We start from the raw sequence: 17689 nt of genomic DNA, 5'->3' as shown, positions 1-17689 counted from the left end.
CCCCAAGGAGGCTGAATGACAAAAATGCAGCATGACTATCGTAAATTACTGTTCTGCTGTCACTGCACATATAATCCCGGAGTCTATCCGACTTTTTCAGCATATTATATCAATTTATACTGTTCTATCTTATAAAGGTAGACAAAACCCTCTTCGTTGCCCTGCATGCTCATCAGGTCAATACCCCTTACCGTCCCCCTTTTTATCGGTATACTGTACGTGTGACGCCAAACACCCCATGACTCGCTCTATGTCCCCTTGAGGGACAAGCGGGTATGTGCCTTTGTGTTCGAGTAATCGTCGGAGCTCGTGTGGATAATCAGTGATAATGCCTACGTTTCGAACATGATCAATTCAGCTTGACTCAGCTCATAGCGAACAGTAGACGGCCGAGCCTGGGTTGTCCGGTACTGTTTACACGGAAGGACTGCTAATGTACATGGATGGGCGGTGAAGAGGACACATGGCTCACCGTCAACTCCGATATCAAGTAAATATTCATGCAAGCTCTTCCGGCTAAAACGCATTGCCATTGCCAACAACGATCAGCTGGTTCTACCTGACAGTGAATACCTCAGTTCAAGAGGCTGCTACTCACTTTGGTGTCCATGGCTTGACCTGCAATCCCAGAGAATGGGCGGTATCGACCATCGTCTTGTTTGTAAATGCGATCCAGCCTTTCTCAGCCGGGTCGGCAGCTCCCCCTGTCGAAGCGTACTACGTAATTGATGAGCAACAAGCGTTAGCGCCAGAGATCATGGTCAGTCATGTCCCAGAACAGAAGACATTGCAGATCTATTGACGACTATGAGTGAGTTATGCTCACAGACGTAGCGACGGGAGAAAGGAAATCGGCGTTGATCGAGGCGGCAGCTCTAGCTACTCTTTCTCCAACGGTATCTCCGGGGAAAATATCGATATCGATACCTGCTAACCAGTCCGACGGGCCAGTACCGTGTGTAGTGAGATTTCCAGCTTTGTTGCCGTCCAGATTCTTGTAGACTGCGCGAAACCAGATGGCGAGTGATTAGCAAGATGCTTTTGCTTCATACAGATCGATCACAAAACGGAACGATCAATGATTCAGGCGATATTGGTATGTACAGAGTGGAATTGGCTCAACTCACTGGTGGTATCATCGCACAAGGCCGAAGTTCGCAATTGGGGATAAAGCTCTTTACTCAATTTGAGAGCTTCCCACTCGAAAGACTGGTGGGTCACTCTGTCCCAGATATTGTATTGGCCATACACCTCCCCGATGGCGGCTACGAAATCCTCGGTACTTCTGGTAAGGTTTCGGTAGTCGCTATCGATCTTAGTTTCGATGTTGAATAACACTTCTTCGTCTGTGGCGCAGGATACGAAGTCGAACATCTCTGATAAGGTGGAGAGCTTTGTTCCTGGGTATACCTCTGCGCGATGACGTACAGCAGATCGAGTCAACTGATCAGCCGACATCAAAAAAACGTCGAAAAGAAAGACCCGGATGAATTGTGAGATATTGGAACTCACCTTGAAGAGGAAAGGCATCTAATCGCAAAGACCCACAATCCAGAGTTTTCACTTGAGCCAAAGTCCTTAACACAGGCGCATGATGGGATTTAGTATCGCATTCTCAGGAACGAGATCACACCGACTCAAGTCGCCATCAGATTTGATCGCGAAAAGTGACCCAGCTCACAGATTGGCGATGTATTTCCCTACATAGGGGAACATCGGATCATCCTCAATCACGGCACCCGTATCGATACATTTGGTAGGATCAATACTTTCGTCGTGCCATACGACTAGGTGGCCGTCTTTGGTCAGGCTCAGATCCATCTCGAGGGAGGTCACCCCGTTGATCAGACCCCATGCGAACGACGGAAGCGTGCTATACAGATCAGTCACATTTAAGTCCAGTTGATCAAGATCGCAGTACGATAGGTCTCACATATACTGCACTCACTTCTCGATGGTCTCCCCTCGACCTCCCCTGTGTCCTTGTAAGTCGAAGTACTTCGAGTACGCCCATCGCTTGATCGGAGAAGCGGTGGCTGATCCCAAGGCGAGAACAACGGACAAGAGGGCGGAGTACCGCATTTTTCGACTGCTTCTTTGTGAGGAGAGCAATAGCTACGCTAAAGCATCTCATACGAGGGGAGATGTCAGGCAGCACTTAACTCTTTTATACACCGATCACCCGTTGACATGGTATGGAGAGTCCGCGATATAGTAAACGTGCCAAGTCGATAGACATCGATGGGACACGTTCCATTCTGAAGACTGAACCCGAAGGAAGGGAAGTCCTTGCTCATCGGCTTGAAGGGAGACAAGTCACGATCTCTCGCTTTCTACAGACTGTTGAAATATCAACGGAGTCAAGGCACGAGCATGCGTCAGATAAAGTCAGATCAAGATAAACGTGCGTTAATCAGATAATATGATAAGGTAATTTGAGCATGCTTCAGCATGATGTTCATCAGATCCTCCTTCCCGAAAAGTCTTGGCAAAGCCTCTCACGTCATTGTATAAGTGAAACACCGAGTTGGACTGGACGTTATCATTTTTGTTGAGCAATGCATGGGCGATAAAGACCCTCGGAGGTATTAAGGTGAATTTGATTTTTCACTATTTCTCGTCGAAAATGGTTGTCCTCAAAGGTGTTCCTCGCATTGCTTGATGTCTCTGATCCGCACCATGATAGCTCTTCACACCCACTGGCCAATCACTGCTCAAGTCAAAGAGCTCGCAGACATTCTATGCAAGCATGCGCAGAAAAGGTGTCAAGAGCAGATTATAAGAACCGTTAAATTAGCAGAAGTAGCACAATGTGATGGGTGCCACACCCATCAAAATACCGTAATTCCACCTCGTTGAAGAGCTTGACGCGCTCTGGCTTGCTTCGGTTCAGTCTGGTATTTCAGAAATTTTGATTTTCTAATTCTTCTTGTTGGTTTCTTTCTTTCTTTCTTTCTTCATGGGCCCGGCTCGATCCACCTTTTATAAGGAGGCTCTCAGCATCTTCGACTGATTGGAAGCGTCCCCTTTCGTACTTGGTTGACGTATATTTCCTGTCGACGGGTATAGTTTTTTACGGCTTTCCCCTCGAAAGATCACTTATATTCTCTTCGCTACTTCTCCTTCGGTTCCCCTCAGCCCGCGTGTGCGACCTTTGGGTCGAGCTGAAGGAGAAAGAAGAGTCATAAAGCGACAACCGTTATTTCATATCCTTGCTTAATTAGGTCATTGATCTTTGAAGATTTGGGAGAAACCAACGGATTGACATACTTTTTCGTAGAGCAGTGATAGTTTCAGTCTCAACTTGTTGAATTCCGCATGCAGAATTGTGCATGCTCATGAACAGCGACACTGGTTGGGGTAAATGATTAGCAGTTGTTTGTCATCACGCCCAGCTCGCATTCTGGTTTCTCTAGTGAATAGTGAATGAGGTAACTTCTGCAGTCGTTCGACATTTGCTGACCACCGGCAACTGCAGTCGACCAATTTCGCTTCTTTTTCTTTCTTCGGTTTTTCATCCCTTCCTTCCAACAAAGTCTGCCAAAATGGAATAATGACCACACGTCTGCGCCAGGTATTTCGACCTGTCTTACCTGCCGATGTGTCCATCCCATCGTCGTCGACCGTAGCCCCAAAGTATCGCTTACCTCGAGGCATCCCGTTCTTCCGTGATCCAGCACACACGGTACCTACAAAATGGGGGTTATACCGACCTCTACTTAGGAAAACCGCTTCAAGCTCTTCATCTTCGTTCAGCTCGATACACCGTGAGATCAGATCGCGATGGCGGGAGACAAAGGCCCTGACTTCTGTTCCGGGGGTCAAAGCATTCTTGTTGGAGTATTACCAGCTATCAGAATACCTCAATTCGGATGAAGCGGAACATCAAGCGGAAGTTCGATCTCTCGAAATCAAGCTGAAAGAGAAACACACCATGTTTGACGCTCAACACAAGCAGAAGAAAGGGAGGGCTGGAAATGTGGAGAAAGAGAGGAGAGAGAAGAAGGCGAAGATGACTGGATCATATCATCGCCCAACGTTATTCAATGTTCCTCTACCCCGGATGAAACCTCAGGATATATCGGTTGGGGCTACGATACATAATAGACTCCGCGCCAGAGAGAGGAGGATAGCAAGAAGGAGGGAGTATAAGTCGTTATTGATGGATATGAAATTAGAAGTTGGATTTTGGAAATCACTTCCGACCCCAAATTCAGATGCTCATAAAGGCCATTCAGCTACGGATGAAGGTGTGGAATTGGATATGGACCTGGCAGATTGGGTCAAGACTAAAGATACTAGATCGCCTGGAGGATGGGATGGAATCATCAAAGACGAGATCAAACTCATGGACCAGAGATTCCACAAGGAGAATATAAGGTCGGAGATGCAATTTGATGCTGCTCTCTTGGGAAGGATCGGAGAAGCGAAAGAGAAGAAAAAGCAATGGTGGAAAGCTGTGAAAAAGCGCAAGAAAGCTGAGAATAGTACAACAACGGAAGATGGATAAAGAGTACTTGTGACGAGCAAAAACAGACGCCTCTGAAGCTGCGGACTCGGCCTCACGGTTACAGCATGAACAGCGCAACGGGTCCTCTCGTACGAATGCTAATGCATGCAAAGAAGGAATCGGGCTGGGTATCTACGTGCAAGGTATGAATGAGAATCGACTACCATCGACTATGAAGATGACTCCGACTACAATTACGACTATGATCACGCTTCGCCGAGATCGGCAGCAAGAGCCAGACCGACAGCTTGTAATACCACTATCGACGGACCATCCTCTTCCTCATCTTGATCCTCTTCATCTACGTCTGCATCAGGTGCTATCGCTTCCTCGATTTCTTCGTCGCTTTCCGCTACGTCTGCACCTCCACCTTCATTTTCATCTTCGTCACCATCATCTACAGCCCCATCCCCATCCTCGTCCTCGTCCGACTCGTAATCACCAAGCGCCATCAGTCCGGCAGTATCGAGTTTGGGTTTCTTGGCCACACTGCCTTCATCTTTGACTCTCCTATCGGTCGTCTCGCCATCATTCACATTGACCACTTTCCTTTTTCCCCACCCGCTGTCACGAGTCCTGACGGGGTTTCTGCTCGCAAGCACGGGTTCAGACAGAGGTATAATTGCGAACTTCTGCTCCTTCAAGCCCGATTCCCACTTTTTGGCGTCCATAAGTTCCACTGTGGGAAATTCGATCCACGATGTCCCCTTGAACACCTCTGCCAGGGGTTTGGAAGGACCCAGAGGCGGGTAGAACAACCTTTGGCCTTCTGTATGGGCCGGCGCAGCGCGAGAAGGGGTGGAGTGGAAAGGCAGGAGGTAGACTATTCTGTGGGAAACGAGGGGTATATTTGTCAACGATGATAAGGTTTGTATCGATTTCGACTTGTCCTCGCCTGAAGAAGATGGGGAGAAAAGTACGCGTGGATGAATGATTGTCTTTGGTTCTTCCTTGTCGGACGCTTTCTTGAGCAGTGCAGCAGGGACGGTGAGGTAGATTGTGACATGTATTTGTTGGGACCTGTCCAAGCGATGAAGCGCAACATTTAGTCACAAGTTCCAGAGGTTGGCTAAATCAAAGCAGATCAAAGCAAAGGAATCCGCTTACTTCGGACTCCAGTTCGACTGGTTCAACTTCTTCCTTTCCATACCACTCGGCAAATAATCAATCTCACACCCTAGCTTAGCCAATTCTAATTTGAGCTTCCAAGCTTTCTTGGTCGCTGGTCTGACCTTCGTTCTCCCCGCTGGGGATTTACCTTTCCTATCAATTACACCCGCTTGTGACTGGATGCGACTTTGATGCTCTGCTTGTGACATTTCATCAATCTTGACATCTTCTCCCCACGCGGATACTTTCCTCCGACCCTCTTCTAACCATTTATAATCGTCTGACCACGCCCCCTGACTATATTGATTGAGAGGTACGAAAGCCGTTGGATCTCGCACTCCACTGCATTCGTCTTGCGTCTTGTGTTTCTTCGAGCAGTCTAGAGAGCATGTCCGCTTGGAACATCGCGGACAAGTATATTTGGGCGGGATGGAGCAGATCGTGCATTTGGTGATATCCGCAGGGGGTTTAGGGGTAATATTCGGGTTGCTGACGAGAGGAAGTCTGGATGGACCCGCGATTGAAATGGACGAGGATGGGATGAATGATGGTCTAGCGGGAAGAGGGTGGTTCATTTTATGCTCGACCGGGGGACTGGGAGTTGCGCAGGTAGCTTGAGAAGCGGAGTGTTGCGGGATTTAGTCGATGAGCTTGTGAAGCTGGGCTGAAGAAGATGCGATGAATAAACCGGTTATCTCCAACTTTCAACTTTTTACAAAATCAAGGTCATGCGGTGAAGACCGCCCTCACTGTAGTTGTCGTTGCCCAATATTTGGTTCCTGACATCAAATCTCAGCAATGACTCCCTTTACTCAAGGGAATCAATCTACCCTCACCAAGTCTATCCATTTACCCATTTTCGCTGAGTGGCATGAAATCAGTATCTTGACTGATGCAGATCAGCCTCGTGACCAATTTTCATCAGTCGGGAAATGATGGCGATGTGTGACTGACATCCGAGAATCGAGATCTCGCCGTTAGTCAGATGGTCTCGATGCTCATCATTTTCTCTCATCCCAAGATGTTCGGCTCAACCTACCAAATCGCTAACACCAGATCACACATTCATTCACGCTATCTCGCATCCGGGGTCCTCATCATCTAAAAATCCTTGACTACCATCAAGCCACAATCAGAATAATGATCAAATTAAGGTGACACTCGGGCCTATATGCAATGACGATCCGAGCGTAAGGAACCGTAGTCTTGAGCCGCTTTTCGCGGAGGATTCGCGAGGCGCAAAGACCGAGGCAATTCCTCTGTGAGAGGGGGAGACCCAGATATATGGATGATTTTTAGCATTATAGACCCTTTCCTTTCGAATTGTTTCACTTCACTCGGCGATCAATGAAATTGTTCGAACGGACCTCCTTTCACCTGCTCATCAAGAGTCCAGGAACCCTATTCCCGCAGAACCCTTTGACCTCTGATCAAGGTCAAGGCAGTCCTTCTCTCGTCTCCCTCCTATGACGACCCGATGGAGTGCTGATGTTTGGTGATGCTGATTCTGCTATGATCATAAGCGGAAATGAAATTTCGATGATCTGAGCTTTCAAATTGTCTTGACTACCGATCAGATCCTGATGGAAACGCTTCACCTCATCGTCACTTCGACTGAAAGCCCAGTGTAAGACTGAGTATTAGGCCTGATCGCACCTGGAAATGGTATAAAGGCATTCCTTCAGATACCATACAGTATAGATCTCTGTTCCCGCACTTACCTGCTCGAGAGAATCCAATAATCGATCTAAATCTTTTCAACAGATAGCCAAATCCGATCATCATATCGACTATCGTTTGGCGCACCAGTACTTTCCACCGGCCCCACTCGTCCCTATCTACATGGACGTTATCCCTTCCTACAAGTAGATCGGCAACATGTCTGGGCAATCGAGTTTATCATATCCTGAAATGGTAAGCTGCCTCGAAGTTTATACGGATCACAACCTCTGGGACCCTCGAATAAGGCGAAGCAGTTGGCAAAATACAAGCTTGATTTAAAGCTGACGAATGATGTACGAATGGGTGTAGCTTGAACTGTTCGAGAAGAACGATAAGTGGGCAGCAGAGGTTCGCAAGAGGGATCCAGGAGTGAGTCTGTGGCTACAACACTGCAACATCCTTCAACCTTCAGCCAGGTGGTATTCTTCTCTGGGCTCCTACTCAATGCCTACAGAGTCAAAACGCTGACGAGGAATTTCGCTTCTGGTCAGTTCTTCCCCAGGCATTATCCAGGTCAAAGACCTGAGATCCTCTGGATCGGCTGTAAGTTTCTTAAATCTCAAACAACCTCCCTCTCAACGATGTCGACAAACAGTCAAGACGTAGAAAACCGATCCTGATCATAATGCTGGTATCAGGTTCGGATGCTCGTGTGCCGGAAACTACGATCATGGGCTGTCAACCTGGAGACATTTTCGTCCATCGAAACATCGCCAAGTGAGTCGTGCTTCTCTGCATGTTTTGCATGTTTCACGATACCTTGTACAGCTTTGACGCTGATGTAGTCATCTGCTTCAGCTTGTATTCGCCCCAGGACGACTCCTTGAACGCAGTCATGATGATTGCCTTGCAGAATTTCAAGGTCAAACATATCGTAGTTACTGTAAGTCAAGTCGGATTTAAATTCGCACTCGCACTTGGATATGGTTCATCTTGGAAAACTGCAAGCGAAAGAACTGCCTCCATTCGTTCCACACTCATACCGAGATAGAGGTTCGAGCTAAGGCAACTTGTCGACAGGGCCACACAAATTGCGTAGGATGTCAAACAGCTCTCAACGTCTCATTACTACCAACAACAAAAGCAGCCACGCCATTACAGAAATACATCGAGCCTTTGGCTACTCTCTCCAGGACTCTGTTCGTCGATAAACGACCGCCCAGTCTGGATTTGTTGGTAGAGGAGAATGTGCTGCAGCAGGTGAAGAATCTTGCGGAGTGTGATGTGATCAAGAATGTGAGTTGTCCTCAAACTGTACCTCTTCTTCCCTGGCTCCTCCCTTGTCTTCGAACATTTGGCAAAAGGGTATGCTGTTCGAAGCGTCGTTGTATCGGCGGCTGATGTGATGAAATGGGTGTTACTCGCAGGACTGGAAGAGGCGAGGTACAGATGGTGTGAGGGTTCACGGTTGGGTATACCATCTCGAGGACGTGAGTCGAATGAATTCCTGAATAATGTCTCAGACGGTATATCCCCAAGAGTCATCCAACTGTGGTGTAGACATAAGCAGAAAGGCATACTGTGTACTGATACATCGGTTGCTACATTGGCACAGGGCACTATCCGAGACTTGAATTGCTCGATTGGCCCACCTGGACATGTACCCGGGCAACGACTCGTTAACAACTATTTCTAGCTTTGGAATTAGACAATCCCAGTAATCGCATGCGCACGAGTATTCCTCCACCCTGATAGATCATTGGACGTGTATTGTAAATAAATAGAATGCATGCAGTATGATATAGAGCAACGGTGATAAAGAGTCGGCACGCTCAACGATCAAGACAACAGTAGTGAAGATTCAAGTAGATATGAAAATAACCCTCAGCAAGTAGTCTATGATCTCGCTCCTGGCGCTGGATACCCTTGATGACCGATGTCAGGCGGTCAGGTGATCCAAGCTAGCGATGAAGAAATTCAATAGCATCATGGGGTATTCAATGGGAAGAAAAAAGGGAAGAAGAATCTCCTTCGATGTTCGAGTCACCCGCCTCCACAAATAGGCCAGGATGTCGGCAGTCTCGGAGATCGTATCATGAACAACAAAATCAGATGTGTGGGTGATTATTGATGTTGATATGATTGTAAGAAGATAGAAAAACGGGATCGATTTGGATATAACCCAAGAAACACAGAGTAAGCCCCATCGAGTTATCTTATCCCTCCCTCTCTGTTGAGAGGTCAGTATGATAGACAATCGCATTACTATTACCTATGAGCGCGTATTTCATCTTTCCATGAGTTATCTTTCATCCTACTTTTCAAGATGGGTATCTTTACCTAAACGGCTCGTATCTTCGCCTGTATAAGAGATACCCATCTCGAAGCTTTCGATAATCCCCACTAAATTCCAATACGTCATCGTCCTCAAGCATTTCAGGATGAACCTTACTCTGACTCGTGAAGCCGATGATAAGTCATAGCGTATCGTTCGATCGGAATCGATGATCTAGTCATCCCGATTCCCTCTCGGCGAAGTATCACAGTTGAAAGATCCAGCCAAATATCGTTCGTACCGTATCTCCAGAATGAGTCGAGGGGAGAGATGAAGGATTATCAAGTAGTTTTACGTACAAGTCCTTTCGTATCCTTCGTCCCCCGCCAAACCGACTATCCCTCAAAGTGAGATTCAGACTAGTAAATACCGACCACAGACCGACATTCTACGACATTCGACCGAGAGAAGAGAAGGGATGGAAAGGGAATATCTGAGATGTGGACAGAGGCTCCGGGGACTTTCACCCACAGCGCGAATGTGATAGAGCGAGTCTACCCGTACGTGAGCTGCGATTACGATTCTTGTGCTTGGGCTATGAGGAAAGAAAGAAGGAATGAAATAGAGAGTTGACTGAAATTTTGATGTTGCATGACAGATTGGGTCAACGCGCGAAATTCGCAGCCATACAAAGTGAGGGTAAGGTATAATTTGCAAAGGGACCATTTCAGAGTGGAGGTCGACCTCCGTCCGAGTCCGATGCTGAGGAGATAAATGATCGTCGTCGCCCTCAAAATAAAGTTGAATCCGGGTGATCAGGATCAAGATCGTCCGTCACTAGACCGTACCTCGTACTCTCCAACAACATAGGAAGGATCACTGTGAATTGAACATGTCAGCAGATCGACCTCGGAAAGTCCTGATTATCGGTGCTGGGCCTGTAGGAGCTCTGACGGCGCTCAGCCTGCATCGGAGAGGATGGGAAGTAGAGCTTTGGGAATCACGATATGGTACGCCCTCGTACCGTTGTACTATCATCAATCAATAGCAGCGTGGGACAAGAACTGATGTCGATCTCAAACAGATCCAAGGGGGAAGAATGCCGCTCCTAGCAATCTACGATCCATCAACTTGGCCATCTCTGCGCGAGGCTTGGAAGCGTTACGCAGCGTTGATCCTTCCTTAGGTAAGCCAGAGCTGTCCTCAGACAGGCAATATCCGGTTTGAAATCACCCCGGAGCGAATGGCTAATATCATGTCTATGTCAGCTGAGCAGTTCCAGAACGAAGCTATACCGATGAAAGGCCGGATGATACATCATGTAGACGGTAAACAGGAATCACAGATTTACGATCCGATAAATGGACAGGTGAGTTTCATTCCTTTTTCCATTCTCAAATCTGCAGCATACACAATACAATGGGATCGTAAGCTTATCTTACAACGACGTTTAGTGCATAAATTCCATCGGACGACCATTACTAAACCAACGCTTAGTCGAATCACTCCCCCCATCTATCAAAATACGCTTCCAAACAAAGTTATCCCGGGTAGATTTGGATACAAAGATAGCGTACGGGTCTTCGCCCGAACAGAAAGATGCCGTACCGGGTGAAGAACATGATGATGGACATATTGGCGGAGGCGAGCAAGGCAAATCCGAAGGGAAGCAAGACAAGGGCAAGAAGAGGATGAGCATGACAGAGGACGAGCATGGGACTCCCTTCGATTTGATCATTGGATGTGACGGTAGTTGGTCCAAAGTCCGAACATCAATGATGAGGATGGAGAGGTGAGCTACTCTCAAGGTCTGTTGGTATGGCATGACGGTGAAACTGATTCATAATTGAATTTCTCCGCAGAATGGATTTCTCGCAATCGTTCATACCCCATGCGTACATCGAATTGCACATGCCTGCTGACCCTTCCAGACCCGGCGGATACGCTATCGACAAGAATCACTTGCATATCTGGCCAAGGCATTCTTTCATGCTCATTGGTCTTCCCAACAAGGTACGTCAACACCACGAGACTGGTTGTGCTCAAGTCGGGCCAGCTAATAAACCATTTTGTTACCTCAGGACGGGTCATTCACCTTGACTCTCTTCTTACCCTTCTCCTCACTATCGACTCTCACAACGCGGGAAGCCGCCAGCCGATTCTTCATTGAGCACTTCCCCTCGGCGGTACAGATTGTAGGCGAGAAGAGGCTGTTGGATGATTTCGAAAACAATCCTAGAGGTAATTTAGTCACAATCAATGTAAGTCAGCTTTTCAAATTTGTTACGAAAGCCGGCTTATCACTTGTGGTAGTGCACGCCGTCAGCTTGGTCTTCCCATGCACTCTTACTGGGTGATGCGTCCCACAGTATGGTACCGTAAGTTTCTACGCCATCGACTCTTCATGACTTGATCACGTCGAGCTGACCTTGGAATATGTATAGCTTCTTTGGACAAGGTCTGAATTGTGGTTTAGAGGATGTCAGAGTCCTCAACTCCGTTCTCGAGAAGCATCAGATCTCCTCCACTACCAACGCGAAACTGGGAGAAACCGATATTGACTTGGAACTAGCTTTGAAGTCTTACTCGGTCGAACGTCAAGCTGATTTGAAAGCCATCTGTGAATTGGCTTTGCAGAATTAGTAAGTAATCGAATCTTCTCTGCCTTTTCCTGCGATTCGTCTTAACTCAAAACCCATTGCGCCGGAATCTGGAGCGCTCGTGGCGACTGCGCTGACATTGATATGCTTATTACAGTACCGAGATGCGATCACACGTCCTTTCGCCATTACATCACATTCGGCGATTCGTCGATTCAGCCTTAACGCGAATCCTCCCCTCCCGTCCGTCTAAATTACACTTATCGCTGACAGATCCTTTCCCGACTAAACGCGTGAAAGGCTGGACGAGTCTGTACGAGATGGTCACTTTCAGGCCGGATGTCCCGTACTCCGAAGCTCTGAGGAAGGAGCAGGCGCAGAAGGAGATCATGGCTTGGACAGGGTACATCTCTGGGATATTGGGATTTGGAGCGGTGGGCTTTACTGGATTGAGATTGGCTAGGAAGTGGTTGGATAGGAATTAGCATTAGCTTCGTCCTGGCTCAGGTATTCCTTGTCCGATCTCTGATTTGGATATGAGTCTGCGTTGTTCAGCTCAAAGCACAGCGGAGATGTAAGGTAGCACATATATTTCTTATATAATTTGCCACATGCAAGATGCTTCCAGATACATACCCTCGCGATGATATCCGTCAAGGCATTCTAGATATCTACTGCACGCACTAGTCGGTTTTACAGTATTACAAGTCTGTTCCAGGAGGACAATGCTAGACAGCCATATCATCGGCACCATCAATACGAGTCACGCTCAAAGTGTCCGGAGCCGAGGTGATATCTGACTCACGTTGAACCCCTCTAAAGGAGGTAATCCCCATTCTTTAGGATTCCACTCTTCCAGATGAGCCAATACTTGCTTAGCACCGAAATTCGCTGACGGGTCCAACGCTAACAATTCGGGATCCGGGACCCAGATGACTGTTGGTCCAGATTCGGTTCGGTCAGCTTCGTGAGGAGTACAATCTCCATATGTGTGCAAGGATGGAGATGATATCCGCGAATCACGAGCACGGAGAGAAGCAAAGCTGCGGGAGGAGAGATACTACTCACCATTCATACCCGCTGCTACACCGGCCATCACTCCCGGCCGAGCATCTTCAAAGACGATGCCTTTTGATCGTTCGACACGTTGCGCTTCGGAACATTCGAATGCAGTTCCGACGTCACGGCCTGATGTGGACGCGGACGAGTGTGATAAAGATCAAGGATGTCAGGTCAAGATGCTTCGAAGATCCAAAAGGCAAAGCCAAGTGAAACGAGAAAAAATATGAACAGACAGACAGATACCCACCTAGACTGTGAGCCGCAGCTAGGAAGACATCAGGCTGCGGTTTACCTCGACCCGGCTTGACTTCTGGCGAGTCGCCCGTCAAGATGCACGATGGAGGGAATAACGAGAATATGTGTGGAAGGTGGGTCTGTCACAAGTCACAAGTCAAATCAAGTCAGTTGGCTCAAGTCAAGTCAAGTTTTCGATCAGTGCTGTCCCGATCAGGCTTTGCATGTCCCTTATAAGGACATAACGGAATGTTTAGATCTGCACGCACTGTCTTGTATTGGAAATTCTCGTACGTCGATCCAGTAGCAAGCGCAATTGGTATTCCAGCATCGTACTGCGGCGGAAGCAAGGGGGATCAGCCTGTTCCCCCCGAAGTTCTGCGATCGAATCAATGCATCGAGCATAAGTCAAATCAATTGACGATGTTTGAGGTTCGTTCCTTTCTGACTTTGGCTCTGACTTCGACTGTGACTGTGACTTGATGAGACGAGACGAGACGAGACGAGACGAGACGAGATGAGACGAGACGAGACGAGATGAGACCAGTGGGAGACCCACTAGACCTTTGACCAAAGCAGCAGCCCCTCGCATAGGTTCCACCTTCCTAAACAGCTCTTCCCTCTTCTGGTCGCCTTCCTGCATGTACTCGTCGACCGTCATATCTTCTTGCACTTTGGGAAAATGCGACAAGATGTATTCCGCTGCCATCCTGGAGGCTGAATATCGGAATCAGCAGCATCAGCATCATGGTCGTTGCTTGACAGGACACGACACTCTGCAGCCGCAATTCGATCATCACAAATCACCATACTGAACGTGTGTGATTATAATCCTTGTAAGACCGGCTGTGGGGAAAAAGGAGGAAGCGACAAAACGACTCACTCTTGCCCATGACTCCAGCTTTGATCTCCCAGGTCATCTTGTACCCATATCGCTCGAGGGTACTATCTGCGAACTCGAGAAGCCTTGATCAGCTGAAACATTTCTTGTGTTCTTGATTTATTAACACATGAAAACCATATGGTAGGACAGCGTCAATTACTCACTTGTCACTTGCGTATATATCCTCTGATCAGCCAGATAAATGGGTTGATATAAGCTTTCAGATGACTCCGATTCCCGGTGAGAATGTGGAAAGTGCAGAGCGGGAACTTACCTCTGAATCGCTGTTAGATCAAGTGATGCCAAAGCCGATCCAGAAGAGAAGAGAAGAGGTGATCGTGATGATGCGCCCGTCAGCTACCTAGCTTGACCTTGATATCGAACCAAGCAACGTATTAGAAGTAGACGAGAGCTCACACTATCGAATCATGACCTCAGGAGTCAGCATGCTAAGGTCTCAGTAAAAGTTCGGGTTATGATGCAATGATGGTGATATGCGACAGGCTTGGAATTTGTCCTTGATGTTGATGTTGAGATGCAAGGACAGGACAGGACAGGACATACTCAGTAGACCGTCCATATCGAATATACAATATTCTATCTTCGGTCTCGGTTCAGCGCCTGTCGTCGAGGTCATCGTGTACTTAGCCTCCGTCGAGTCGTCGATGCGCAGATGTAGTCGCGAGGTTTGTTCCGTGAGGTCAACGATTGAAACAAAGGGAAGTCGAATGCCATGTCAAATGTCAGACTCTGATCTTCGAGATGTCGGTCCGAAGCATTTTCGAGCGCGACGCCGTACTTCCGACGGGAAGACGGGATAGCACGGGTCTCAAAAGCCAAGGTCACAATGCCTCTGTCTCTGTCTTTCTGCAGCTGCCTGCAATAATCACAACGTCTGCAATCCTATTTGTACATACAGAAGGACTGCAGGCCCCGCTCAAATCGCTCACACTTTCAACCATTTGAAGTGATATCGTCCAGAAGGAGGAAGTACCCGCTTTGTACCATGGAGGAGGGAAGGAGAAGGGGGAGACTCGATAAGCGATCTATCTGCATTGTAATATCGCAACTCCTATTTATCTTCTATGTAGTGATGATCGGACCCTCTATGATTCTATATATATGTGATGATACAATGATACAGTTTACCGAATAGTAGAAAAAGAAAAAGAAATGTCCCATTGAAGGTTCTCGTGTTCGCTGCACGGGAGATATGGTAATATAGACTGAAAGTAAGATATGATTATAAATGTCCGTTCCGACTGTATATAAGACTGTGGGTGATTGTCCATCCGAAGAAGAAAACGAAGAAGAAATCGATCAATTGGATATTTGATTGACTTGTCTGCTATGATACAAGATAGACGCATTTATCGAATAGCGGCCTGTGGGGTGGATTGAAACAGGATCATATGTTGTTGATAATTGATAATGGTTTGACCTTGTTGATCATTGCCATGACGATCGAGGAGAAGACCTGGAAGAGATACCAAGGAGTGACGCATCTACTATCGTAGTAACACAACTTGATCGGCATCTTCTAATCCCACAGCAGTTATGGGGGTCGCAGGCGTAGTCGTCCCTTTCTTGACGCATGTTTGTCGGTCTGGCGAAACCACGTATCCGTCAAAACACGAGTAAACTTGGCATGTACCGGCTTCGCACCCCGTTGCTCGGGCGTTGGCTATCAGAGAACAATCTTGTCTGTTGGCGTTAACAACGTTATGAACAGAATCATGATCAGCGCAGTCCCACATCATGATTATCTCCACGACACATCTCTCACGATACATATGATCGTGATACACGCGTAGAGTGTAGTGACATCAACTCACCCCGATCCAAGCGCTAAACAACCGCCACACGAATTCAACTCTGTATCCAGCTCGACACACTCGAATCCCACCTTGAACCAATCTGCCAGACTGTTCAAGCTATTCTCCAGTCTACTTATACTGTCGCTCGTGACTTCATCGGAGATCGGACAGGCTATCGATCCGCCAGGACACAAGAAGCTCGAATAATCCTTCTTCTTCAGAGGTTCCACTTTCTTATTTCGCTTTTGCGCACCCATACGACGCGACGGCTGTGGTCGACGCGCTTGTAATTTATCGGTCGTCTTGTCCCCCGCTGCTGCTGCCGCTGCAGCCTCGGCGAGTGTAGAGATTAAGGGTGCTGCGAGGACGAGTAAGAGGATCAGGCGTTGGATTGATGGAGGTAATCTGATCATTTTGCAGATGTTTTGTATGTTGGTTCTGTCGTGTGGACGTGAAGTAGTTGGCGAAGTATAGGGTTATTAGGTGAAGAGTTTGTTGATTGTTGAATTATTCCAAGCTGGTTGTTCTTGTTGAAGTTGTGGAATATATATGTTGTACTCGCAAAAACAAACAACGAAAACAAGTTGGACTCTGACGAAAATCACTTGACCAGCTGATTTGTTTTTCCTGTCAAGCTTCTAGAAGAGGAACCGACACGGAATGGAATGCACTAAATCTGTTGGTATGGGAATCGAACTATTCTTCGGTCACTGCTTCTGATTCACTCCGATGAAGAAGATTGTCCGTCTGATGTGGTACGTCGGGGTCAGCTTTTGCAGTTGTTGATAAAAATCTAAATCTTTGACGAGGAATTCCGATTTCCCAGGAAGGTTAGCGAAGCGGCAAGGAAGAAGTGTTTGATTCTCTCTTGTGATCGACAGGGGAATGAGTAAATTTGATGGAAGGAAAGATTCCTTTGTTGTATTACTCGTATTGTTGTTTCTCTTTGGCGGAAGGTACCCAATGGATGAGGAAGACAGCGTAACGATAATGACGATGGCGTCCGTTCTAACTCCTTTTCCACAGTTACAGTTCTGTTTCAGACAGTCCTCGGAACTCGGACTTGAACAAATGCTTTGTGACGATGAAGTTGGCTTTTCCCGTGGAAGTGTGACCGCTCTATTTCCTTTCGCTCGGAGTAGTTGGTTTATAGAAGTAGTGCAAAAGTCTAAATCTTCGATCAATAACGATACTGCCTTTACCGATGGGTTATCTCTGGAGAGGAAGACGGTCAATGATATTTGTGTTTGGGAAGGAGGATGATGAAGAAGAAGAAGAAGAAGAGAAAAAAGAGGAGAAACGATATGCTGGGAGACGAAATGATATGACACGGTACTCGGGTCGCTGTTACCTATCTCTTAACGTCAAAGAAGGGGTAATAGGATGAAAGGGTAAAAGCCAAGGAAAAACATTATTTTCTCATGCAGCCTGTACGTGCGTTACAGTACGGTGCGGTGGGGTGCGGTGCGGCGGAAAAAAGGCTGTTGTAGGTAATTTCCAGCTCTTGTAGCTCGCGCGGTCATTTTCGTGATACCT

At 47.3% G+C, this 17689-nt stretch overlaps 7 protein-coding genes across 7 annotated transcripts; 3 read left to right on the top strand and 4 right to left on the bottom strand.

Annotated features, from left to right (window-relative positions):
* Nucleotides 1-177: 177 nt before the first annotated feature.
* On the bottom strand, nucleotides 178-2082 carry I303_100977 (uncharacterized protein; the record flags this gene model as incomplete). The annotated part of the gene is made up of 8 exons (XM_018404347.1): nucleotides 178-332; nucleotides 473-516; nucleotides 599-717; nucleotides 827-1002; nucleotides 1128-1412; nucleotides 1513-1577; nucleotides 1682-1873; nucleotides 1949-2082. 8 exons carry the CDS (start codon nucleotides 2080-2082, stop codon nucleotides 178-180), a joined length of 1170 nt encoding a protein of 389 aa, XP_018267001.1.
* A 1471-nt stretch (nucleotides 2083-3553) lies between these two features.
* Nucleotides 3554-4510, top strand: I303_100976 (uncharacterized protein; the record flags this gene model as incomplete). The annotated part of the gene is made up of 1 exon (XM_018404346.1): nucleotides 3554-4510. One exon carries the CDS (start codon nucleotides 3554-3556, stop codon nucleotides 4508-4510), a length of 957 nt encoding a protein of 318 aa, XP_018267000.1.
* A 206-nt stretch (nucleotides 4511-4716) lies between these two features.
* I303_100975 (uncharacterized protein) lies at nucleotides 4717-6195 on the bottom strand (the record flags this gene model as incomplete). Its single annotated transcript, XM_018404345.1, has 2 exons — nucleotides 4717-5530; nucleotides 5618-6195. 2 exons carry the CDS (start codon nucleotides 6193-6195, stop codon nucleotides 4717-4719), a joined length of 1392 nt encoding a protein of 463 aa, XP_018266999.1.
* A 1303-nt stretch (nucleotides 6196-7498) lies between these two features.
* On the top strand, nucleotides 7499-8978 carry I303_100974 (uncharacterized protein; the record flags this gene model as incomplete). The annotated part of the gene is made up of 8 exons (XM_018404344.2): nucleotides 7499-7534; nucleotides 7652-7711; nucleotides 7834-7885; nucleotides 7981-8059; nucleotides 8141-8225; nucleotides 8363-8578; nucleotides 8710-8772; nucleotides 8898-8978. 8 exons carry the CDS (start codon nucleotides 7499-7501, stop codon nucleotides 8976-8978), a joined length of 672 nt encoding a protein of 223 aa, XP_018266998.2.
* Nucleotides 8979-10449: 1471 nt separating this feature from the next.
* On the top strand, nucleotides 10450-12642 carry I303_100973 (kynurenine 3-monooxygenase; the record flags this gene model as incomplete). Its single annotated transcript, XM_065968235.1, has 10 exons — nucleotides 10450-10567; nucleotides 10642-10743; nucleotides 10826-10926; nucleotides 11012-11161; nucleotides 11264-11349; nucleotides 11420-11570; nucleotides 11639-11818; nucleotides 11871-11935; nucleotides 12002-12199; nucleotides 12315-12642. The coding sequence occupies 10 exons, from the start codon at nucleotides 10450-10452 to the stop codon at nucleotides 12640-12642; spliced, it is 1479 nt and encodes a 492-aa protein (XP_065824307.1).
* A 216-nt stretch (nucleotides 12643-12858) lies between these two features.
* Nucleotides 12859-14373, bottom strand: I303_100972 (uncharacterized protein; the record flags this gene model as incomplete). Its single annotated transcript, XM_018404342.1, has 7 exons — nucleotides 12859-12885; nucleotides 12963-13093; nucleotides 13226-13345; nucleotides 13467-13593; nucleotides 13723-13788; nucleotides 14013-14170; nucleotides 14337-14373. 7 exons carry the CDS (start codon nucleotides 14371-14373, stop codon nucleotides 12859-12861), a joined length of 666 nt encoding a protein of 221 aa, XP_018266996.1.
* A 1471-nt stretch (nucleotides 14374-15844) lies between these two features.
* Nucleotides 15845-16566, bottom strand: I303_100971 (uncharacterized protein; the record flags this gene model as incomplete). Its single annotated transcript, XM_018404341.1, has 2 exons — nucleotides 15845-16040; nucleotides 16172-16566. 2 exons carry the CDS (start codon nucleotides 16564-16566, stop codon nucleotides 15845-15847), a joined length of 591 nt encoding a protein of 196 aa, XP_018266995.1.
* Between the last annotated feature and the right edge of the window lie 1123 nt (nucleotides 16567-17689).

The sequence above is a fragment of the Kwoniella dejecticola genome, chromosome 1 (assembly GCF_000512565.2).
Source record: "Kwoniella dejecticola CBS 10117 chromosome 1, complete sequence".
NCBI classification, from domain to species: Eukaryota; Fungi; Basidiomycota; class Tremellomycetes; order Tremellales; family Cryptococcaceae; genus Kwoniella; species Kwoniella dejecticola.
Note: the sequence above shows the minus strand (reverse complement) of the source record. Positions and strands in the feature narration are given on the sequence as shown.